The 23374-nt window shown below is 48.0% G+C and overlaps 5 protein-coding genes across 7 annotated transcripts; 2 read left to right on the top strand and 3 right to left on the bottom strand.

Moving 5' to 3' along the window:
* Positions 1-1196: 1196 nt before the first annotated feature.
* amdhd2 (amidohydrolase domain containing 2) lies at positions 1197-5116 on the top strand. 2 transcript variants are annotated; one of them, XM_037477431.2, is made up of 12 exons: positions 1197-1673; positions 1982-2126; positions 2234-2370; positions 2457-2596; positions 2696-2750; positions 2843-3055; positions 3155-3243; positions 3330-3474; positions 3545-3652; positions 3808-3876; positions 4348-4449; positions 4523-5116. In XM_037477431.2, the coding sequence occupies exons 2-12, from the start codon at positions 2044-2046 to the stop codon at positions 4600-4602; spliced, it is 1221 nt and encodes a 406-aa protein (XP_037333328.1). In that variant the 5' UTR covers positions 1197-1673; positions 1982-2043; the 3' UTR covers positions 4603-5116. The 2 variants fall into 2 exon arrangements, with proteins under 2 accessions (XP_037333328.1, XP_062421785.1); XM_062565801.1 differs by lacking the exon at positions 1197-1673 and having other exon boundaries at positions 1697-2126.
* A 629-nt stretch (positions 5117-5745) lies between these two features.
* On the bottom strand, positions 5746-8966 carry LOC119220647 (heat shock 70 kDa protein 1). The gene is made up of 2 exons (XM_037476790.2): positions 8808-8966; positions 5746-8264 (listed from the first exon to the last, which is right to left on the bottom strand). The coding sequence occupies exon 2, from the start codon at positions 8251-8253 to the stop codon at positions 6334-6336; it is 1920 nt and encodes a 639-aa protein (XP_037332687.1). The 5' UTR covers positions 8254-8264; positions 8808-8966; the 3' UTR covers positions 5746-6333.
* Positions 8967-9825: 859 nt separating this feature from the next.
* jmjd8 (jumonji domain containing 8) lies at positions 9826-13432 on the bottom strand. The gene is made up of 9 exons (XM_037476605.2): positions 13249-13432; positions 12709-12804; positions 12551-12599; positions 11962-12058; positions 11802-11870; positions 11564-11683; positions 11355-11422; positions 11141-11275; positions 9826-10734 (listed from the first exon to the last, which is right to left on the bottom strand). Exons 1-9 carry the CDS (start codon positions 13347-13349, stop codon positions 10654-10656), a joined length of 816 nt encoding a protein of 271 aa, XP_037332502.2. The 5' UTR covers positions 13350-13432; the 3' UTR covers positions 9826-10653.
* A 154-nt stretch (positions 13433-13586) lies between these two features.
* Positions 13587-18113, bottom strand: LOC119221131 (trypsin II-P29-like). Of its 2 annotated transcripts, none has more exons than XM_037477592.2 (6): positions 18013-18113; positions 16726-16746; positions 16339-16501; positions 15940-16208; positions 14884-15023; positions 13587-14429 (listed from the first exon to the last, which is right to left on the bottom strand). In XM_037477592.2, exons 1-6 carry the CDS (start codon positions 18059-18061, stop codon positions 14145-14147), a joined length of 927 nt encoding a protein of 308 aa, XP_037333489.1. In that variant the 5' UTR covers positions 18062-18113; the 3' UTR covers positions 13587-14144. The 2 variants fall into 2 exon arrangements, with proteins under 2 accessions (XP_037333489.1, XP_037333488.1); XM_037477591.2 differs by having other exon boundaries at positions 16726-16749; positions 18013-18090.
* A 1548-nt stretch (positions 18114-19661) lies between these two features.
* LOC119220507 (heat shock 70 kDa protein 1-like) lies at positions 19662-23206 on the top strand. The gene is made up of 2 exons (XM_037476604.2): positions 19662-20323; positions 20867-23206. The coding sequence occupies exon 2, from the start codon at positions 20878-20880 to the stop codon at positions 22795-22797; it is 1920 nt and encodes a 639-aa protein (XP_037332501.2). The 5' UTR covers positions 19662-20323; positions 20867-20877; the 3' UTR covers positions 22798-23206.
* Positions 23207-23374: the final 168 nt, after the last annotated feature.

Here is a 23374-nt window from a genome sequence, read left to right as displayed (position 1 = left end):
TCTGTGTGTGTGTGTCTGTGTTTGTGTGTGTGTGTGTGTGTGTGTGTGTCTGTGTGTGTGTGTGTGTGTGTGTGTGTGTGTCTGTGTGTGTGTGTGTGTGTCTGTGTGTGTGTGTGTGTGTGTGTCTGTGTGTGTGTGTGTGTGTGTGTCTGTGTGTGTGTGTGTGTCTGTGTGTGTGTGTGTGGGGTTCATTTGGGTTTAATAACTACATGTTACAGCGTGTATTGAACATTTCAATGTACAGACGCTCTGTACTATCAGTGTGTACCTGTGATACAATCTAAAGTAACACCATAAAACTTGTGTTCATCGGTACTGCTCAATAGTACATGACGTATGTACTAAAGTACTTAAAGTCCAGTGAGGTTTGTGTTTAAATGTTGTGCATTAGCTCCCTCTACTGGCTTTAGCTTTAAGAACACGCACACACTTTGTGTACAGTACTTGTACTGTAGTACTGTGTGCACAGTACTTGTGTACAGTATACAGTACTTGTACTGAAGTACTGTGTGTGTCTGTGAGTCCAGACACTATCTGAGTCTCCTCCTTGTAGCCTCCAGCCTTCGTGGACCTGAGCTGCTCCTCCAACCACCGCGTAGGACCGACTGGTCTCTGACGTGGGACGCTCCGTCCTACGGGGACACTTCCGGTTCTATGCTGAGCCTTTATACGTTTATATCTGTGCCCGAACCCGTGGGTCAGGACTCCCGAGTCTATTCTCGCGGGAACGCAAGTCCGTTCTCGCTGTTTTACGTAATGAGAAAGGGCCACAACGCAGCTACAGCTGTAGCATACAGTATATAGAATGGCCAGCTCGTGGACACTGCGCATGCGCCGTCTGGTGCCGAGACGAATATCGCGGCCATCTTGGTACAGTCAGCTCGCTCACCCATAACATTGTGTTGGTAATGGTACATGTACTTTAAATAATAATAACTTTTTCAACCGATTTTAAAACGGTTGGGTTTGTTATAAACATCAGAGATGTAGTCATTTTTCTAATTCATTTTCGTATGAAAACCCATGTTTATAATTATAATTATTCATAAGTATGCAGTGCTTTGCGTCTACTTTTCAGTGCAGGTACACGATTACGACGCCAGGTGGCGTTACCCGTTTAGCGAGATTTAACCTGAACATTTCCAGCTGTTACACATGGAGATGAAAGCACTTCAGTTATTTTACTGAAATAAGGTTTCTAAACCAGGACTCGCACTTAAAGGGTTTGTACATTGAGTATTTGTGTACCTTGACATTGGAATGTTTCCTCATTAAAGGCTCAGAACTGATCAGAGATCAGACTTCAGTCAACGTGTGTTTTGATCAGCTGACCTGCAGCTCCGCGTGTCACATGACATCCGTTTCCACCGCTTGTGTTCCACGGACTCAGCCGAAGTAACGCTGCCTTCTGTAACATGTACACCGGATGAGTACTGCAGCAGTACACTGAGCAGTACACTGAGCAGTACACTGAGCAGTACACTGAGCAGTACTCTGAGCAGTACTCTGAGCAGTACTCTGAGCAGTACTCTGGTCGGATGTAAACACGGACGCGCGCTCACCGGACATCACCGAGAAAAGTGTGTTTTCAAAGGAAGAAGCGCGACGTGTCTGAGTTGTGCTTCGAGAAGGATCCCGTCCCCGAAAGGACACCTGGACTCGTCTCCTCCGCGGTACGTACAGCACGTGACATCGAGCAGAGTATAGCGCGGTGACAACGGGCAGGTAGAGGAGTGTCCCTGAGAGACTACGGGCAGGAATGTGAGAGCAGGCCGAGGACCAGGGGTCAAAGTCAGCTGCTGCACCTCCACAAGATAAGACATGAGATATCCTTTAACAAGGAGTCTCAGGAGGACATTCACACCTTTACACTGTTCCTGGTGGTCATCAGACCAGGGTCCTGTTGGGCGATAGATGTCAAAGGTCAAGTTCATGTGTGTGTGCATATTTACATTGCATCGTAATTCAGCATGTTTAACAGGGGCGCTTGATTCGTTCTGCCGGACACTGAGTTTGTCCCCGTCCGTCTGCTGAGAGACAAACATGCCGTCCAACAAGTCGGTGTCCGATGCCCCCATCACTCAGTTCATCAACTGCAGGATACTGAGAGAGAGCCGGCTGCAGAGGTAAAGTACACACAGTACACACAGAGTACACGCTGAGAGAGCCAGTAAAGTACACGATATGTTGTGTGTGTGTGTGTGTGTGTGTGTGTGTGTGTGTGTGTGTGTAGAGAGGACCTCTGGGTGCGTTCTGGGAGTATCTTGGACCCAGAGAAGCTTTTCTTTGATGAACAAGGATACGCTGACGACCGCGTGGACTGTGAAGGCAGCATCGTGGCCCCCGGCTTCATAGACGTGCAGATCAATGGTGACGCACACACACACACACACACACACACACACACACGCGTTAGCAGGCAGACATGTCCTCACCAGTCCGTCCTTTGTCCTCAGGGGGCTACGGAGTGGACTTCTCTGAGGCCTCGGAGGACGTCAGTGCTGGAGTGTCCTTGGTGTCCAAGAAGATCCTCCAGCACGGCGTGACGTCCTTCTGTCCCACGCTGGTCACGTCTCCTGCTGCCGTCTATCACAAGGTGAGTCCCTTTAGTCCTTGAACGCATCGCACGCTGTCTATAACGTATGCAGTGAAATCTGTCCTCCTGGTTAATAATCAGAATGGAAATGTGTGTCAGGTTCTGCCACAGGTCAAAGTTCACAATGGAGGAGCCCATGGAGCCGGAGTTCTTGGTGCGATGTTATGTCTAAGCAAGCAGGAGGGGGTATCTACATATAGATATATAGATCTATATCTATATAGATCCATACATACATACCAACAGGGTTCCACCTGGAGGGCCCGTTCATCAGCGCAGAGAAGAAAGGGGCCCACCCTGAGCGGTTCCTGAGGACCTTCCAGGCCGGAGGGATGGACGACCTGATGGAGGCCTACGGCAGCCTGGACAACGTTGCCATGGTGACGCTGGCTCCGGAGCTGCCGGGCAGCCAATCGGTGGTGAGGGAGCTCTGCCGGAGGGGCATCACCGTGTCTCTGGGTCAGGCTGCTTTCTCTACTCCTTACATAGTACCACAGTACTATTGTCATTGTAGTATTTAGGAGTACACGTTGTAGTACCTCTGTGTTTTCCCGTCAGGTCACTCGGTGGCCAACCTGTCTCAGGCCGAGGAGGCGGTCCATCAGGGAGCCTCCTTCATCACTCACCTGTTCAACGCCATGCTGCCTGTGAGTTCCACCCTGGTACCAGTACTGCTGTACCTCTGTGTATATGTAGTATTTAACTCTTCAACCCCCCCCCCCCCGCGGTCCAGTTCCACCACCGTGACCCGGGCATTGTGGGTCTCCTGACCAGTGATCGCGTGCCTTTGGGCAGGACAGTGTTCTACGGGATGATAGCGGACGGGATCCACACCAACCCGGCCGCGCTGCGCATCGCCCACCGAGCGCACCCCAAAGGTCAGAGGTCGCCGTGGTGCACGTCATCTGGAAGACCAACCTCTGATGTCACTTCCTGCTGCGTCCTCAGGTCTGGTGCTGGTGACAGACGCCATCGCGGCGATGGGTCTCCCCCCCGGGCGCCGTACCCTGGGCCAGCAGGTCATCGAGATCCAGGGTCTGCACGCCTATGTGGCAGGTGCTCCTCCTCCTCCTCCTCCTCCCCCTCCTCCTCCTCCTCCTCCCCCTCCTCGGTTAGCGTAGCTGCTAACGTCACTGGTTCTATCTCATCACGGATTGGCTGTTGGCGATGTCACATGGTGACGCCGCTGGTTTGAATTCTCTGTTTTTCAGGCACGAAGACGCTGTGCGGCAGCATCGCTACGATGGACATGTGCGTGCGACACTTCAAACACGCGTCGGGTCAGTTCCAACCACGCAAACCATTCGCTCGCCATGTTTCATTTTGAAGTGAACGACGCTTCTGATGCTTCTCTGGATTCTAAAAGGAGAACATTTCTCTGTGAACTTTGTTTTAAGCATTTTATTTAAAAAATAACAAATAGAACATCAGTGCGATCTGTACACACCAGCAGAACAAAACCAAAAAACAGAAATTTAACTAAAACATCATTATCGTCCAAATCTGTGTAAAGAATGAAAATTGTAAACTTTGGAACCCGAAGTCAAACCCCTTCTGTTTTCAGTTGTTCTCCGTAATCAATATTTATAACTCAATGCGATATTAGAATAAGAATCTGAGGGAAAGCAGCACAATCACAGGTCTCCATCTGATAAAAGCACAGATTGTGGTGTTTGGGATTCAATAAGCTGACGTTCCTCCAGGAGATCAAATGTCCTCCAGGAACCTTCCTACTGTACTTCTTTCTTCAGGCTGCAGTGTAGAAGAAGCTCTGGAAGCGGCCTCGCTGCATCCGGCTCAGCTTCTGGGCCTGGACCACAAGAAGGGAACCCTGCACTACGGCTCTGACGCAGGTGAGGGGGGGTTAGGGGGGGTGAGGGGGGAGGGGGGGGGAGCAGAGAGAGACTCACTCATTCTGTTTCTCAGACCTCGTCCTGCTCGACGACGACCTCAACCTCAAAGCCACCTTCATAAACGGAGAAGAGGTCTGGAGACAAGCACCATAGAAGAAGATCAGCTGGGAGCCGCGGTGCCTTCAGGGGAAGCTGTAAAACACAGCACCACCGATGTCTTGAATGTGTGAAACCATTGGATGAAATCTGAGGGGTTTTGAGGATGTCGTTTGGTTACCGAGGACGAATGAATCCACATTACAGCATTTGAGTAGTTCTTCATTAGGCTGCTTTAACAGGAAGAAAGACCCCAGAAACATCATCACATGTCATGAAGCTCCTTAAACAAGCTGCCTTCATCTGAACATCAACGTGTGGGCCGATTCCAGTCTTTATTTCATCAAATTCAAACATAAAGGTTCTCTCCACATTTCATCCACCCAGATGTGTTTTTTGGAGGTTTTTCATGATTTTATAGTGTTTTATAATTAGCGTATCTTTAAATGAAGTATCAGCAGTACATCTTTTATCTGATGTGAGACGTGTTTCTGATATTCAGTGTTCTTAATTATGTTTCAGATGTGATTTAAAGAGAAACCTTTTACTATTAAACAACATGGAACTTTCACTGGATGTTGCTCTATGATTATTATTATTATTAATATTATTATTATACCCCGGTCATCATAAAACTAGTTTTCTGTTAATAAATATGCAGTTCAAATGGAAGAGAAACTATATATACATGCATTGCTTTATTTTTAATTTCAAAGAAATGTCTTTGAAGCTCAACATAATATATTTATTTTAGTCACATGTGACCACTTAAAAATGGAATGTTCTCCCACTTGAGGACAGTTCATGAAAATGTGGTGGCCTATTGTTAGCAATGAAATGTGTATATATATGTACATATATATACACATTTCATTGCTAACAATATATATATATATCCAGAATATAATCTAAGGTTCTCCTCACCTACAGGGCGCTGGTAAAGCACCGTCTTAAAGAGCTTGTTACACCGTATTGTCCTACAAGGCAGCTGCGCTCCATAGATGCTGGTTACTTGTTCCTAGAGTCTTAAAGAGTAGGATCCAGATCCCTCAGTCATCAAAAAGAGGTTCTATCTGATGGAGGTTACATGTGATGGAGCTGGGATGGTGTGGCCATTAAAAGACTTGAGCTGGAGTGTCTCACACTGATAGGACACCTGTCTCCAGCACGTAGCTGTTGTCACCTTTTTCCAAGGAAAAAAACAGAGAAAGACATCTTTGACTCAGAGCCTTTATTCTTCTTATTTAACAATCCTGCTGTCCTACTCAACACCATCTGAGGCAACTTGTGAGCTGTGATATTGGGCTAAACAGAATAAAATGTATAACCACAACCGTCTGATTGTTCTGACCAAGAGTCCATAGCGATGTGATTGAGATCGTAGAGCGAAACAAACAGTAATAAGTTCCATTGGGAGCAAAAACATGAAAATCTGGAGGGAAATGAAGGGGCCGTCGACATCTCAACGCTGATTGGTCAACTCCTCACCTCAAAGAAACACTTGAAGTTTGAGTAATAACACAGCTTATTAGAAACATTTTAATGAAGCCCCTAACCCCACAATATACATATATAAAATACAATATATTAATTCATCAACAATACATACAATGATAGGGCAGCATGGCGGTTAAATTAAACAATGTTCTCGTGTCACTGAATGAACATTTATCCTAAATAATGTTTCGTCCTTATTGTCCAGCAAGGCAGAGACGAAATGAGGACGATAATGACGCGTATAAAACCCTCTCTCCAACAGTCCCACCCAGTCCACACGAAGGGCCTCCTTCAGTCCACCTCCTCGATGGTGGGCCCCTGGGAGCCGGCTCGTGCCTGCTCTCCACAGCTGCCACCAGGCCTCCCTCCCTGGTGCAGCTTGCTGATGACGGGGTTGCACACCTTCTCAAGCTCCTCCTGTTTGTGTTGGTACTCCTCCTTCTCAGCCAGCTGGTTGTTCTCCAGCCAAGCGACGGTCTCTTCGCACTTCTCCGTCACCTTCTTCAGGTCCTCGGCGCTCACGCGGCTCGTCAGGTTCTCGTCCCGCAGGCTGCTGCTCACGCTGTAGGCGTAGGACTCCAGGGAGTTCTTGGCAGAGACCCGGTCCCTCTGGAGGTCGTCCTCGGCCTTGTATTTGTCCGCCTCCTGCAGCATCCTCTCGATCTCCTCCTTGCTCAGCCGGCCCTTGTCGTTGGTGATGGTGATCTTGTTCTCCTTGCCGGTGCTCTTGTCCATCGCCGACACGTTCAAGATGCCGTTGGCGTCCACGTCAAAGGTGACCTCGATCAGCGGGACGCCCCGCGGCGCCGGCGGGATTCCTGACAGATCGAACTTGCCCAGCAGGTTGTTGTCCTTTGTCATGGCGCGCTCCCCTTCGTACACCTGGATGAGGACCCCCGGCTGGTTGTCTGCGTAGGTGGTGAAGACCTGGGTCTGCTTCGTGGGGATCGTTGTGTTGCGTTTGATCAGCGACGTCATGACCCCTCCGGCCGTCTCCAGCCCCAGGGACAGGGGCGCCACGTCCAGCAGCAGCAGGTCCTGAACGTTGCCCGAGGTGTCGCCCATGAGGATGGCAGCCTGGACGGCGGCGCCGTACGCCACCGCCTCGTCGGGGTTGATGCTCTTGTTCAGCTCCCTGCCGTTGAAGAAGTCCTGCAGGAGCTTTTGGATCTTGGGGATGCGGGTGGAGCCCCCGACCAGGACCACGTCGTGGATCTGGCCCTTGTCCATCTTGGCGTCGTTCAGGGCTTTCTGCACGGGCTCCAGGGTTCCCCGGAAGAGGTCGGAGCACAGCTCCTCGAAGCGAGCCCTGGTGACGGAGGTGTAGAAGTCCACGCCCTCGAACAGAGAGTCGATCTCGATGCTGGCCTGCGAGCTGGAGGACAACGTCCTCTTGGCCCTCTCGCACGCCGTGCGCAGCCTCCTCAAGGCCCTCTTGTTCTGGCCGATGTCCTTCTTGTGCTTCCTCCTGAACTCCTCCACAAAGTGGTTCACCATGCGGTTGTCAAAGTCCTCTCCGCCCAAGTGGGTGTCTCCGGCCGTGGCCTTGACCTCGAAGATGCCGTCCTCGATGGTCAGGATGGACACGTCGAAGGTGCCCCCGCCCAGGTCGAAGATCAGGACGTTGCGTTCTCCCGACTTGCCTCGGTCCAGACCGTAGGCGATGGCGGCCGCTGTGGGCTCGTTGATGATCCTCAGGACGTTGAGTCCCGCGATGACGCCGGCGTCTTTGGTGGCCTGCCTCTGGGAGTCGTTGAAGTACGCCGGGACCGTGACCACCGCGTTGGACACCTTCTGGCCCAGGTAGGCCTCGGCAATCTCCTTCATCTTCACCAGGACCATGGAGGAGATCTCCTCGGGGTAGAAGCTCTTCTCCTCCCCTTTGTGCTCCACCTGGATCTTGGGCTTCCCTCCATCTCCCACCACCCTGAAGGGCCAGTGCTTCATGTCCGCCTGCACCACCGGATCCTCCACCTTCCTCCCGATCAGCCTTTTGGCGTCAAACACCGTGTTGCTGGGGTTCAGCGCCACCTGGTTCTTGGCCGCGTCGCCGATGAGCCTCTCGGTATCGGTGAACGCCACATAGCTGGGCGTGGTCCTGTTGCCCTGGTCGTTGGCGATGATTTCTACTTTGCCGTGTTGGAAGACGCCCACGCAGGAGTAGGTGGTGCCCAGGTCGATGCCGACCGCTACGCCTTTGGCTGCAGACATCTTTCAGTGTCCTGCAGGGGCGGAGACACAGTTTGTGACATTAAGATTTCATCCAAAACATGGAGTTATCGGTCAAATATGTTACTTTGTGTCTCTTTTACCAATACGAGTTGTCTGCATCGCTGAAGATGTGTTAGTTGCGCAACAAGTGTCTACATTATGGAATACGTGCCATATTCTGTGTAAATAAATCATTGCTGAATAGTTAAGGAGACGTTAATAATCTTCACAATAATCAATTAGAATACCTCTAAATTTACACAAAATACTCTGTAGTGGTATTTAAAAATACCAAACGTGTTAAATGTGCTTTTAGTCAAAGGAACATCATTTAAAGTCAAGAGACTCTTTATATTAATAAGTCTAAATGGACAGTTTGGTGATTCGGGACGAGGAAACACTGTGATCCAACTCATTAAATTAAGGTTTTGAGAGACGTGTCAGTTCAAAGCAACAAATGACGAAATAAATTAATCATTTGGAGCTTTGTTAAACATCCGTAAATATAATAAGATGAATCAAAATGATCCGCGAGTAAGAAGCAGAGTGCTTACTGTGGTTAAAGATGATGAAGCACAGTGGAATCAGACGTTTCTCCTCTTTGCTGTTCTTGTCCTGTTTGTCCTCCTTGTCGGTCTTGTCCTGTTTGTCCTCCTTGTCGGTCTTGTCCTGTTTGTCCTCCTTGTCCTTCTTGTCCTGTTTGTCCTCCTTGTCGGTCTTGTCCTGTTTGTCCTCCTTGTCGTTCTTGTCCTGTTTGTCCTCCTTGTCGGTCTTGTCCTGTTGGTCCTCCTTGTCGGTCTTGTCCTGTTTGTCCTCCTTGTCGGTCTTGTCCCGTTTGTCCTCCTTGTCCTTCTTGTCCTGTTTGTCCTCCTTGTCGGTCTTGTCCTGTTTGTCCTCCTTGTCCTTCTTGTCCTGTTTGTCCTCCTTGTCGGTCTTGTCCTGTTTGTCCTCCTTGTCGTTCTTGTCCTGTTTGTCCTCCTTGTCGGTCTTGTCCTGTTTGTCCTCCTTGTCGGTCTTGTCCTGTTTGTCCTCCTTGTCGGTCTTGTCCTGTTTGTCTTCCTTGTCCTTCTTGTCCTGTTTGTCCTCCTTGTCGGTCTTGTCCTGTTTGTCCTCCTTGTCGGTCTTGTCCTGTTTGTCCTCCTTGTCGGTCTTGTCCTGTTTGTCCTCCTTGTCGGTCTTGTCCTGTTTGTCCTCCTTGTCGGTCTTGTCCTGTTTGTCCTCTCGGTTTTGTTTTGCTCTCGTCAGCCTTCGGGTCTTCTCGGTATTTTATACTTTCCTCGCCGCCTTCTGGTCTCTTCTCGAGCTTTCCTCCGACGTTCTGGTCCAATCACAGAGCTCGGCGCTGGCGCTCTGCGTGATGACGTCACCCACCCGCACGTCACCAGAAGCTTCTCCGGGCTTCTGGTCGCTGCCGGAGGTTCATTCATCGAAACGCGAGCAGGAACACAGCGGGACTCGTTGATGGGATGTAGAAAGAAAGCATGGAGTCACATTAGAACCCGAGTAAATACATTAAACACAAATCAACCAAACACGCATCATTGTTTGGACCCTAAAGTCCCTTAATACTGGAGATATTAAACATATGTCAGGCCTGGCATAGTGTCATTCATACTACCACCACCAGATATTACCAAAGGAAGGAGGAAGACACCGTAGAATACAGATGAGAGTGACTCTTTATAAACAAAGTAGTTATCATTACAAATGTCTTTATTCTTTAGTTTGATTTCTGAGTTATAAAGGTAATCACATTTATTTGACGCTTCCAAAGTAAAATTGCGCATTTTTACCATAATATACAACGGTTGTATATCTAGATATGGGTATGTACAGATATCAAATGATCATATTTTCATATCTAGGCGCCTTTTAATTTAGCTTACATTAAAATCATTGTTTTGGTTAATTAAAACCGTATCATGTAAACCAACATTATTATATAATATATAACGGCTCTTCATTCTGGACTCTGATTGACTCCAAACACGTAACGTGATAAACAGATTATTAACTTTATTCTGCACAAAAGAAGCAAAACAAATGTATCATTTTAAAATACAAAACTAGTAAATGGATCAATAAGCAATAGAAATTAAATGATTATTCATAAATAATTCCACTAAACCGGAGGTGAGAAAACTGGATTCATTGCTTCTTTAATCACGTGAGGCGTTTGAGGACCGTTCGTTCACATCAGAACTGTTTGCTTTCAGTCCTCCTGCAGCATTGTTGTAAAGATTTCCGTTTTGTTCCGTAAGAGAAGGTCTGTGGACCATCAAGCTGTCACCAGAAATGACACCTGTCGAACAGCTTGTCTCTGGTGTCTCCTTTGGTCATTAAACACATGTTCATATCGTTTTAAGGTGGAATGTGACACACTGGTGGTGATGATGAGGCTCAGCCGAGGAAGGTGGAGATGAAGACGCTGGTGTCCAGGTTGAGGGTCGCGTGCCACCAGCGGTCAGGGAAGTACAGAACCTGATGGAGGACACAAGCTTGTTAGGACCTCTTCAGTCCGATCACTGCCAAGGAGCAGACCTTGAAGAAGCTCAAAGGATCAAGGTCCTCCATATCATAAAAGCTCCTGTCCTTCATAGTCCTAAAAGGTCCTTCATGGTCCTATAAGGTCCTCTAAGGTCCTTCATGGTCCTATAAGGCCCTCTACGGTCCTTGAAGGTCCTATAAGGACCATACATCATAGAATATGTCAGTAAATGTATTGACCGTTTTTCCAAGGTGGTTCTTTTCAATGGAAACATCTTCTAAACTGATTTGTTTTCTTCTCCTTGTTTGTGTCAGTAGGAGCAACAGCTCCTTTCTGTGTACTAAACACAGAATATCACAGTAATAACAGCACAGGACCTGTGATAAAACACGGGTTTACCTGTCCAGGTGAGATGGTGCACTCCAGCGGCGCCTCGCCCTCCGGCAGGTGGGGGTAGGTCTCCGTCACCCAGGACAGGGTGGTGTGGTTTGGGTGGAAGTGGGGCTCCTGGTCCGGCGGGTAGAGGAACCAGCGCTGTGAGAACCAGAACCAGAACCGGGTCACTCACTGTGACCCAGAGACAGAACATTGGGGGGGTGGTGGTGGTCCTCACCTTCCGCCCGTAGACCACCTCAGAGAACCCGGGGCCGTGCCAGTGGAAGGGAACCCCTGATCCAGGACCTGCAGACCATCAGCAGCGTTTTACACAAACGTGTGAAAGAAATAAAACATGAAATAAGAGAAACTGAGCTGAGGTTTAACTTCAAGATGTTCGTCCTAAAGGTCTGAAACCTTCTAAAGAGAGAGATGATGAAGGTGGACCTGCGATGCCGAAGCTGTACGCTCTGCTGGTGTTGGGCAGCTGGTACGGAGGAGGCTGGTACTGATCCAAGAGACGCTGCCACTCCGTCACGTTGTTGTCCCCGAAGAAGTACAGAGTCTCTGTGGATACATATAGATATGTATGTTTTATATATGCTTTCATTATTTCTATATCATAAACATTAAGGAGCGGCAGGAAGTAGGAGGGTAGAAGTAAGACTTGATCATCAGAACTCACCGCTGCCGAGGACGTCCGGCGCCTGCGGCCTCAGCCACGCGTCCAGGTACTCCTGCAGAGGGACGTCCACTGGAAGAGAGGAGCTGAGACCATGAGACCATGAAACCAGTAACCCAAGAAGAAAAACCAGTCTGAGGACCAGTGCCCGGCGCTCCGTCACCTTTGCGGTAGGAGTGCGTGTTGGCCGTGCTGAGACGAACTCGCCGCTCGCCGTATTCTTCCAGCAAACTGGACCTGGAGCAAAGAGCCCTGAAACGCTACCAACACACATTAGTGTACTTGTACATTGTCTGTGTACTTGTACATCGTCTGTGTACTTTCAAAGACAAAACATCAAAATTGAATTGATGGAGGAGTGAAGGGATGAAGTGCTGAAGGGATGAAACAGTGAAGGGATGAAGCAGTGAAGGGATGAAGTGCTGAAGGGATGAACTGGTGATGAGATGAAGTGGTGAAGGGATGAACTGGTGATGAGATGAAGTGGTGAAGGGATGAATCGGTGAAGGGATGAAGTGCTGAAGGGATGAAGTGGTGAAAGGATGAACTGGTGAAGGGATGAAGTGGTTAAAGGATGAACTGGTGAAGGGATGAAGCAGTGAATAGATGAAGTGGTGAAGGGATGAATTGGTGAAGGGATGAAGTGCTGAAGGTATGAAGTAGTGAAGGGATGAAGTGGTGAAGGGATGATGCAGTGAAGGTATGAAGTGGTGAAGGGATGAAGCAGTGAATAGATGAAGTGGTGAAGGTACCGTATTGTCGGTCACATCTCTGAGGATCACCGGCCTTCTGAACGCGTATCTGAATGAACGAGAAAGGAAACTTTAGGACTCTGGTTTCTGAATATCTATGGAATAATATTTAAATATTAATGTACAGTTTGGACAGATTAAGATTGACATCCCTGAACCTTTCAATGAAGTGCTGATGAGAGACGGACGAGGCGTCCAACACGTCGATGTTACAGAGACCTTCATCCTGCAGCCGGAACTCAGAGTTCACTGACCTGAACACAGGAGATTAGTTAGATATGAATATATGTGTGTGTGTGTATGTATGTGTGCATGTATGTGTGTATGTATGTATGTGTGTATGTGTGCATATATGTATGTGTGTATGTGTGCATGTATGTGTGTATGTATGTGTAACTCCTAGGGACACTGCTAATGAGTTCTGTACAAAATATCATTTACCGTTTTTCTCATTTTGGTTTAGTGTCAAATTAGGAAGAGTTTATTCTTATTAACTTGATTTAACTTTTATTTTAATCAATAAGCAGTTGTCATAAACATCTCTGTTCAAAATGCAGTTCATTCCTATTGAGGCCCTTCAGATCCATCTGCTGCTTCATGAGGACAAACGTTATAAACACAAGCAGAATATCAGCTCCTGCAGACGGAGTATGAGTGACATCATTCACCGGTGTGTGGACCCGGGGACCGGCACTCACCAGCCGCCTCCGTCACGTGGCGGTTCCGCTGCCTTCAGCCCGACGAACCATAACAGAACCAGCTGAGCACACGAGGTTAAAAGAGACGCTTTACGGTCCATTTAGAACTCAAAAGACCCAAAGGTGGTTTCACGTCTCTGCTTATCGCTGGAAACAAACTGAGAGCCTACTTCCGGCTGGAGGGCCAATCACAGGCCACCACATCCATGACAGCTGCATGCTGCGTTCATTCCACGTCGGAATTATGAGACACAGCGTATTATGTATCTGAATACTGATTATAAACTCACATTACAGCTTTAAAAGGAACAAAAAAAGAATTCTGCTAAAGTTTTGAAGATTTCTTTTAATTAGGCGTAAAACAGATAAAACATTTGTATTTCGTATTCAAATTTGAAATATTACATTTAAGTCAAACAAGTATTTGACATTTTTAAATCCTTCCAGCGGATAATTGTAAACGATATTGGTTGTTCATGTATTTATGAAAATAATTATAATCAATAATTAATGGATTAAAGAGGTAAGGTCATTGAAATATAAATATACTCTTTACTGTCTTCAGGTTTTCATAACTTCTACAATTAAATTAGTGCAAATCAATTTGCAAAAAAAATCCTTAGTTATCTTCCACTAATACATCCTTCATAAAATCCTAATGACAGATATTGTATATACAAATGATTATGTAATGATGAGTAATCATGAATATAGATCTGTGTCTATGTTATTAAATTGTAGCACAACAGAAAAAAAGAGACTGAATGTTTAATGTTAAATTATTATTAATTATAAATTAAGTAGTTTTTAGTATTCTGATCATTTTCAATAGAAAACAATCTGATAATCAATAACCCCATTGATCCCATTTTTAATCAGGTCAGTTTGTGACGTCACTAGGTCAGCACCAACAGAGAGAACAGGACCGGCAGCAGCGACAGCAGCAGCGGCACCGACAGGGAGGCGGCCGCGGGGGTCCCGGATGTGGACCCGTTCCCCACGAAGGCCACGAAGCCCGGCTGGTCGCTTGTGATCTGGCTCTGGATCCAGTTCTGGTACTGGGACACGCGGGCGTAGACCCCGGGGAACCCTGCGACAGCGCAGCCCCTCCCGAAGCTCACCACGCCGGCCTGAACCCACCGGGACCCGTTTTTACTCACCAGCGGGCCCCCCGAGTCTCCCTGGGGGGGCAGGAGGGGGGAGAGGTCAGAACACAACAAGTACACGTACACAAAGTACATCCAAAAGTACTTCTAACGTCATTGTTTCACCTGTAAAATGGGTCACAATATATGAAATATAAAATGGGTACAAAAGAAATATTATTTGGTCTGTTAAACTTAAGAAAAATATTGAAGAAGGTGTCATCAGGTGACGGAGGAGACTAACTGATGATCTACAGGTGTCATCAGGTGACGGAGGAGACTAACTGATGATCTACAGGTGTCATCAGGTGACGGAGGAGACTAACTGATGATCTACAGGTGTCATCAGGTGACGGAGGAGACCCACTGATGATCTACAGGTGTCATCAGGTGACGGAGGAGACCCACTGATGGTCTACAGGTGTCATCAGGTGACGGAGGAGACTCCCTGATGATCGACAGGTGTCATCAGGTGACGGAGGAGACTCACCTGACAGGAGTCCTTTCCCCCGCCGTCTGGTCCGGCACAGACCATGTTGCTGGTTATTGATCGGTAGGCGGCGTTGCAGCGACTGTTGGACACGACGGGGACTTGAACCTCCTGAAGATACTGAGGGAACTGGAGAGGAACTGGAGGCACAAATACCATCATCCCCATCATCACCATCGTCATCATCAGAGGTCCATGTTGTATCCGACTACAAACACTCCCTAGACGTGTGGTTTTAAAAAAGCATCAATTCAAGGATGCTTCTAATAATGGTTTTATTTAGGAGGGAATCAGCTTATAGAAAATATTTAGAGCAGCTAATGTAACCGATAACGCTGCCAAAAATAGTCCCCATTGATCTCACTAGATCCTCCTTTTATTTGATTGACGCCTGAAAGAAAGCAGCTGTTTTAAGCCCATCAGTGGAGTCTTGGTTACGCTATGCTTATGCTAAATGGTACATTCATGGCATCCTCAACCCTGGCGTGTTGGATATTAAGTGTCCTGAGCCGTCTAGAATGTGATAATAATAGTCACTGGGTCCTAGAATCACTAGACGAGACAAAGACAAACCCAGTCCAAACGGTTTTCACCTTTAATGTGACCTACAACATAAACAATTTAATTTATTTACTCCTCGAAGGAAAAATTCAAAATGAGAAACTTTGTTGCATAAATCTGCACATCCTGAAACTAACACTAAGCACCTTTCATTACAGGACTCAGTCTTCTGGTGGCGCCATATTCACGTAGTGCGTCCTGGGGTTGAGACCCGTCCATGCCGTACTGTGGTCCAGACCCTCACTGTCATGTCTCGTGGTCTCAACTGGCCCCCGTACCCTTGTCTGTGGTCAATGGAGACTGAACTCGATTCGTTGCTGGTTAAACTTGACCTCTATTGTAACTGTGGTCTTCAGCACCTCCTGTACGTCAGCATATGATGGCGCAGTACTGGTTCTTGTAAGACAGTATTTCTGCGCCTTGGTACTTGACTAAAAGTATGTCTCTTCTTCTCTGGTTCTGTGTAAAAGAACACAAACTGAGGTACTATCTCACCGTCGCTCTGGGTGGTCCCCCACCCGGTGACCCAGCAGGACGTCCCGTCCGGGAACTGGCTCCCCTCCGCCGCGAGGCACACCGGCCGGATGTAGTTTGTGAAGGTCACGGGCGAGGAAAGCCGCAGGAGCGCGACGTCGTTGTCGTTGGTCTGCGAGCTGTAACTCGGATGTCTGATGACCGAAAAGACTCTGCGGGACACCTCGTTGATGTTGAGCAGCTGCTGGGCGTCCCGGCCGAGGTACACGGTGAGACCCAAAGTGCTGAGGCTGCAGGACGGAGTGTGTAGATATTTAGTAAAGGTACTAGTACCACACGGGATGAATACTGTGAAACAGTAGAAGTAGCGGATGCATTTAGGGGAGGGGGGGCGAGGGGATTGGAGGGGAGGCGGCTCACCTGGAGAAGCAGTGCGCGGCGCTCAGCACCCATTGGCTGTTGATCAGCGAGCCGCCACAGAAGTGTCCGAAAGAGCGGTGCAGGCTGACCTGCCACGGCCAGGAGCCGGCGGGGGCGTCCTGCCCCCCCACGATGCGGGTGTTGCGTGGCGCCACGCCGCACACTGTTAAAAGGAGATTAGCCTAGCTTAGCATAACGACTGGAAGCGGTTGCAAACAGCTAGCGTGGCCCTGTAACACTGTTTGTTGTTTGGTTTTGACCCCGACAGAAAAACAGAAATCTGCTTTTATGGATCATTATCTTACATGATGTCATTTATATTTTACATTTCAGTGACTCTGTAAACATATGTGTGGACTAAATGAAAGGTACGGGGACTGTACTTACCATCTGATTGTGCGTCGCTTCCTGCTGAAGACAAACAATAATGTGTCAGGGTGAGGTTGGTGTTTTTCATTATGGAGAAAACAAAAGAGTCTCTCCCGCTTACAGGTGCGTCCTGAGCAACACACCCAACCCCTGCCTAACAATGGAAAAACCATGGCTTCCAAATGTAATGTGATGTAATCTATTTCTTAGATTAACAGATGAGAGCTGGCGGTTTTTTCTCCCTTTAACGGTGTCAGGACCCCTCAGGTTTATCCGGCGACCCTCCGGAGGGACCCGGGCCCTATGTTTCACCCAGCAGACGGGTGTAGGACGTCTTTGGAGCCGTTAGTGACATCACTCGTCGAGGTTGTTCCTGTGGAGACGCTGCAGGTATCAGGCTTCTATCACCAGGACGTGGAGCACTTGGAGATGCTCTAGACGTTGTCATGGTAACATTGCGCTTTCATTTTTGGATGTTTGAAGCACTTTGTCTGCTGCCATCTTGTTTTTTTTACCGACCAGTAAACAGGAAGTGACCATATATGGAGGATACCAGAGACCTGTACATCTGTGGTAGAGACCTGTCAATCAGCATGTAGCCCCGCCCTAAATGCAGCTTTAAGACATGAAGCTTTGACTACATGTCTTAAAGTGAGTCTTTACTGAGTATAAATAACAATAGACCATCATAACTCACGCTTGAGACTTTTAAACTGATTATTTCTGTCAAATTAATCAATTAAGTGACTGAAACAGAAATACTCATATGACCTTCAAATATTCATACACTAAATAAATGTGTTTGGTTCTAAAATCTAATGAAATGACACTTTATTGTTTCTTGTTCTTCTGAGTTTGTTTCCTTATGGTTAAAATGCTCTTATTAAGTCTCTTTGGATAAAAGCCTCAGATAAATGAAGGAATGGAATGTAGCGATTTACAGATAGTTTTACTTACTGTTGTTTAATTGGAATGACGTACCTTCTGATTTGTATATGAACTTAATTCTGTTGTGATATTAGAGAGAACTCATGAAGATAATGATCTCAGGAAGAAGCTTTGACTGTTGACAAGTTGTCAGGCGTCATATTCATGACTCGTCAAACAGGCTCTTCTGGGTTTTCGTGTCGAGTGAAGCATTCTCCTCAGGTGACCATGTCTTTCAGATTTGCTTTATACTTTGCATCTTTCAGAAAGGCCAGTAAATACACACATATCACTAAACTTCAGGATTAATAAAGGACCTGTCATGAGGCCTCCCGCCTCCTCTCCTCCTCAATGAGGCGCTTGAGGTGTTGGACTCACCTGTGAGAAGCAGCAGCAGCGCGCCAAAAACCAGCAGCTCCTTCTCCATCCTGTGTCTGTGTGAGTGTGACGAGCTCCGGGGGGGGCGGGGCTTCTGAGGCGACGCCTCGCCACCTCGCATACCAAGCACCTCGTCACGCACACGCACACGTGACCACACCCAAATGACCACGCACACGTGACCACGCACACATGACCACGCACACGCCCAAATGACCACGCCGGGCCCCAGCCCCTTGGTGCTCTGCATGAACTGTGTGTGGTTAAATGGTGGATCGCGACCTTGTGAGAAATTAAAAGCGTTTTAAGCGTGTTTGTGATGAAGAATGTGAGGAGCAAGAAGGTCTGACTGAGCTTCTGGAGTAAAGAGAAGCTTGAATACACGTCAGAGAGGTTTGTGTGGTTGAATCCCCCCCCCCCCCCCCCCCCAGTGTGACCAATCATTGTTTAACAGGCGGCTCATTGGAATAAGACAGTAAGACACTGTGTGCTTATGAAGGTCACTGAGGATGAGATGAACTCTCCCCCAACACTAACCAGTACCTGACTAATTAAGTAGATAACAATAGTCAATCATTTAGTAACTAGAACTAACTCACAAGCTAAATAAAAACCTGAGGGGATCAATTTAGAATCACATTTATTGGTAATAGCTCTTTTATAAAATAAACACGAGTCATAGAAAGTCACAATAAAATGCAGTTTGATCCCAGAAGTGAGGTCATCAGATCTTCGTCTGCAACCTTCTCAAAGTGTAGAAGTACTATTGTTACGACCACAGGGGCTTGAGGAGTCACATCAAGTAGTCAACTAGAAGTGTTTAGATTTTTGAACAAAGCATATAATTATAGAAATGAATGCATTCATGTGTTCATCACTTTAGATTAATTATTCCGATCAGATTAGAAAAAGACTGTACTCGATTTTGCATGTTTAGCTCAGATATGTCACGGCTTGGGTTTTCTTCCTGTTTTATTTTGTAGTCTCATGTCTCTTGTGTCCCTGGGGTAACTTCACTTCCTGCCTTGTCCTGTCTTCTTGTGATTGTCTGCAGTGTCCATGATTGTTTCCACCTGTGTCACCTGCACGTCTCGTGTCCCTTGTGGCGTCAGTTTGCCTGTGTGCGTGTCACGTGTCGTTGGTCCCTGGTGGTGGTTTTAAGAGTTATTAAAGAATGCCTAGTGTTTGGAACTCCTGCCTCCACCTGCACCAGCCGTATGACAGACGTTCACCTCCAAACAGAACATGTATATAAGTATGTCCATAAAGACATGTTAACTACTTTGTTTATAAAGAGTCACTCTCATCTGTATTCTACGGTGTCTTCCTCCTTCCTTTGGTAATATCTGGTGGTGGTAGTATGAATGACACTATGCCAGACCTGACATGTGTTTAATATCTCCAGTATTCAGGGACTTTAGGGTCCAAACAATGATGCGTGTTTGGTTGATTTGTGTTTAATGTATTTACTCGGGTTCTAATATGACTCCATGCTTTCTTTCTACATCCCGTCAACGAGTCCCGCTGTGTTCCTGCTCGCGTTTCGATGAATGAACCTCCGGCAGCGACCAGAAGCCCGGAGAAGCTTCTGGTGACGTGCTGGTGGGTGACGTCATCACGCAGAGCGCCAGCGCCGAGCTCTGTGATTGGACCAGAACGTCGGAGGAAAGCTCGAGAAGAGACCAGAAGGCGGCGAGGAAAGTATAAAATACCGAGAAGACCCGAAGGCTGACGAGAGCAAAACAAAACCGAGAGGACAAACAGGACAAGACCGACAAGGAGGACAAACAGGACAAGAAGGACAAGGAGGACAAACAGGACAAGAACGACAAGGAGGACAAACAGGACAAGACCGACAAGGAGGACAAACAGGACAAGAACGACAAGGAGGACAAACAGGACAAGACCGACAAGGAGGACAAACAGGACAAGAAGGACAAGGAGGACAAACAGGACAAGAACGACAAGGAGGACAAACGGGACAAGACCGACAAGGAGGACAAACAGGACAAGAAGGACAAGGAGGACAAACAGGACAAGAACGACAAGGAGGACAAACAGGACAAGAACGACAAGGAGGACAAACAGGACAAGACCGACAAGGAGGACAAACAGGACAAGAAGGACAAGGAGGACAAACAGGACAAGAACGACAAGGAGGACAAACGGGACAAGACCGACAAGGAGGACAAACAGGACAAGAAGGACAAGGAGGACAAACAGGACAAGAACGACAAGGAGGACAAACAGGACAAGAACGACAAGGAGGACAAACGTCTGATTCCACTGTGCTTCATCATCTTTAACCACAGTAAGCACTCTGCTTCTTACTCGCGGATCATTTTGATTCCTCTTATTATATTTACGGATGTTTAACAAAGCTCCAAATGATTAATTTATTTCGTCATTTGTTGCTTTGAACTGACGCGTCTCTCAAATACTTAATTTAATGAGTTGAATCACAGCGTTTCCTCGTCCCGAATCACCAAACTGTCCATTTAGACTGATTAATATAAAGAGTCTCTTGACTTTAAATGATGTTCCTTTGACTTAAAGCACATTTAACACGTTTGGTATTTTTAGATACCACTACAGAGTATTTTGTGTAAATTTAGAGGTATTCTAATTGATTATTGTGAAGATTATTAACGTCTCCTTAACTATTCAGCAATGATTTATTTACACAGAATATGGCACGTATTCCATAATGTAGACACTTGTTGCGCAACTAACACATCTTCAGCGATGCAGACAACTCGTATTGGTAAAAGAGACACAAAGTAACATATTTGACCGATAACTCCATGTTTTGGATGAAATCTTAATGTCACAAACTGTGTCTCCGCCCCTGCAGGACACTGAAAGATGTCTGCAGCCAAAGGCGTAGCGGTCGGCATCGACCTGGGCACCACCTACTCCTGCGTGGGCGTCTTCCAACACGGCAAAGTAGAAATCATCGCCAACGACCAGGGCAACAGGACCACGCCCAGCTATGTGGCGTTCACCGATACCGAGAGGCTCATCGGCGACGCGGCCAAGAACCAGGTGGCGCTGAACCCCAGCAACACGGTGTTTGACGCCAAAAGGCTGATCGGGAGGAAGGTGGAGGATCCGGTGGTGCAGGCGGACATGAAGCACTGGCCCTTCAGGGTGGTGGGAGATGGAGGGAAGCCCAAGATCCAGGTGGAGCACAAAGGGGAGGAGAAGAGCTTCTACCCCGAGGAGATCTCCTCCATGGTCCTGGTGAAGATGAAGGAGATTGCCGAGGCCTACCTGGGCCAGAAGGTGTCCAACGCGGTGGTCACGGTCCCGGCGTACTTCAACGACTCCCAGAGGCAGGCCACCAAAGACGCCGGCGTCATCGCGGGACTCAACGTCCTGAGGATCATCAACGAGCCCACAGCGGCCGCCATCGCCTACGGTCTGGACCGAGGCAAGTCGGGAGAACGCAACGTCCTGATCTTCGACCTGGGCGGGGGCACCTTCGACGTGTCCATCCTGACCATCGAGGACGGCATCTTCGAGGTCAAGGCCACGGCCGGAGACACCCACTTGGGCGGAGAGGACTTTGACAACCGCATGGTGAACCACTTTGTGGAGGAGTTCAGGAGGAAGCACAAGAAGGACATCGGCCAGAACAAGAGGGCCTTGAGGAGGCTGCGCACGGCGTGCGAGAGGGCCAAGAGGACGTTGTCCTCCAGCTCGCAGGCCAGCATCGAGATCGACTCTCTGTTCGAGGGCGTGGACTTCTACACCTCCGTCACCAGGGCTCGCTTCGAGGAGCTGTGCTCCGACCTCTTCCGGGGAACCCTGGAGCCCGTGCAGAAAGCCCTGAACGACGCCAAGATGGACAAGGGCCAGATCCACGACGTGGTCCTGGTCGGGGGCTCCACCCGCATCCCCAAGATCCAAAAGCTCCTGCAGGACTTCTTCAACGGCAGGGAGCTGAACAAGAGCATCAACCCCGACGAGGCGGTGGCGTACGGCGCCGCCGTCCAGGCTGCCATCCTCATGGGCGACACCTCGGGCAACGTTCAGGACCTGCTGCTGCTGGACGTGGCGCCCCTGTCCCTGGGGCTGGAGACGGCCGGAGGGGTCATGACGTCGCTGATCAAACGCAACACAACGATCCCCACGAAGCAGACCCAGGTCTTCACCACCTACGCAGACAACCAGCCGGGGGTCCTCATCCAGGTGTACGAAGGGGAGCGCGCCATGACAAAGGACAACAACCTGCTGGGCAAGTTCGATCTGTCAGGAATCCCGCCGGCGCCGCGGGGCGTCCCGCTGATCGAGGTCACCTTTGACGTGGACGCCAACGGCATCTTGAACGTGTCGGCGATGGACAAGAGCACCGGCAAGGAGAACAAGATCACCATCACCAACGACAAGGGCCGGCTGAGCAAGGAGGAGATCGAGAGGATGCTGCAGGAGGCGGACAAATACAAGGCCGAGGACGACCTCCAGAGGGACCGGGTCTCTGCCAAAAACTCCCTGGAGTCCTACGCCTACAGCGTGAGCAGCAGCCTGCGGGACGAGAACCTGACGAGCCGCGTGAGCGCCGAGGACCTGAAGAAGGTGACGGAGAAGTGCGAAGAGACCGTCGCTTGGCTGGAGAACAACCAGCTGGCTGAGAAGGAGGAGTACCAACACAAACAGGAGGAGCTTGAGAAGGTGTGCAACCCGGTCATCAGCAGGCTGCACCAGGGAGGGAGGCCTGGGGGCAGCTGTGGAGAGCAGGCACGAGCCGGCTCCCAGGGGCCCACCATCGAGGAGGTGGACTAAAGGAGGCCCTTCGTGTGGACTGGGTGGGACTGTTGGAGAGAGGGTTTTATACGCGTCATTATCGTCCTCATTTCGTCTCTGCCTTGCTGGACAATAAGGACGAAACATTGTTTAGGATAAATGTTCATTCAGTGACACGAGAACATTGTCTAATTTAACCGCCATGCTGCCCTATCATTGTATGTATTGTTGATGAATTAATATATAGTATTTTTATATATGTATATTGTGGGGTTAGGGGCTTCAATAATTGATATTGTTATATTCTGTATCTGTTTATAATGTCAATTCTTGCATGTACATTTTGTCTAATTTTACATGATCTTATTTCATTCCTATATTATTCCTCTATGTGGCAATAAATAGCTTTTGAATTCTGTATGGTTGATGAATTAAATACATATGTATTTTGTTTAATTACTTTTGTTTCAGTAATATGTTGCTTTTATTTAATAAACAGTGAATTACAATATTTGAAATCAGAAGCTTTATTATTTAACTTTAATTAAAATAATGATATGCCGGTGTATATCTGTATTAGGCCTCAACATTATCAAATGTACCCTACCTAATGTTT

The sequence above is a fragment of the Pungitius pungitius genome, chromosome 12 (genome assembly GCF_949316345.1).
Source record: "Pungitius pungitius chromosome 12, fPunPun2.1, whole genome shotgun sequence".
Lineage (NCBI taxonomy): Eukaryota > Metazoa > Chordata > Actinopteri > Perciformes > Gasterosteidae > Pungitius > Pungitius pungitius.
Note: the sequence above shows the minus strand (reverse complement) of the source record. Positions and strands in the feature narration are given on the sequence as shown.

Bases quoted from the DNA above. Each gene is read 5' to 3' on its own strand.
- amdhd2 (XM_037477431.2), top strand. From the start codon at position 2,044: ATGCCGTCCAACAAGTCGGTGTCCGATGCCCCCATCACTCAGTTCATC. The intron at 3,475-3,544 runs GTCAGAGGTCGC...CTGCGTCCTCAG, and splicing joins CCACCGAGCGCACCCCAAAG to GTCTGGTGCTGGTGACAGAC. The intron at 3,653-3,807 runs GTGCTCCTCCTC...TCTGTTTTTCAG, and splicing joins TCTGCACGCCTATGTGGCAG to GCACGAAGACGCTGTGCGGC.
- LOC119220647 (XM_037476790.2), bottom strand. From the start codon at position 8,253: ATGTCTGCAGCCAAAGGCGTAGCGGTCGGCATCGACCTGGGCACCACC.
- jmjd8 (XM_037476605.2), bottom strand. From the start codon at position 13,349: ATGGACCGTAAAGCGTCTCTTTTAACCTCGTGTGCTCAGCTGGTTCTG. The intron at 12,600-12,708 runs GTTCAGGGATGT...TCGTTCATTCAG, and splicing joins CATCAGCACTTCATTGAAAG to ATACGCGTTCAGAAGGCCGG. The intron at 10,735-11,140 runs GTAAACCCGTGT...GTCCTCCATCAG, and splicing joins GCACCATCTCACCTGGACAG to GTTCTGTACTTCCCTGACCG.
- LOC119221131 (XM_037477591.2), bottom strand. From the start codon at position 18,061: ATGGAGAAGGAGCTGCTGGTTTTTGGCGCGCTGCTGCTGCTTCTCACA. The intron at 16,209-16,338 runs GTGAGCCGCCTC...TCCGTCCTGCAG, and splicing joins GCCGCGCACTGCTTCTCCAG to CCTCAGCACTTTGGGTCTCA. The intron at 15,024-15,939 runs GTGAGATAGTAC...TTGTGCCTCCAG, and splicing joins GGGGACCACCCAGAGCGACG to TTCCTCTCCAGTTCCCTCAG.
- LOC119220507 (XM_037476604.2), top strand. From the start codon at position 20,878: ATGTCTGCAGCCAAAGGCGTAGCGGTCGGCATCGACCTGGGCACCACC.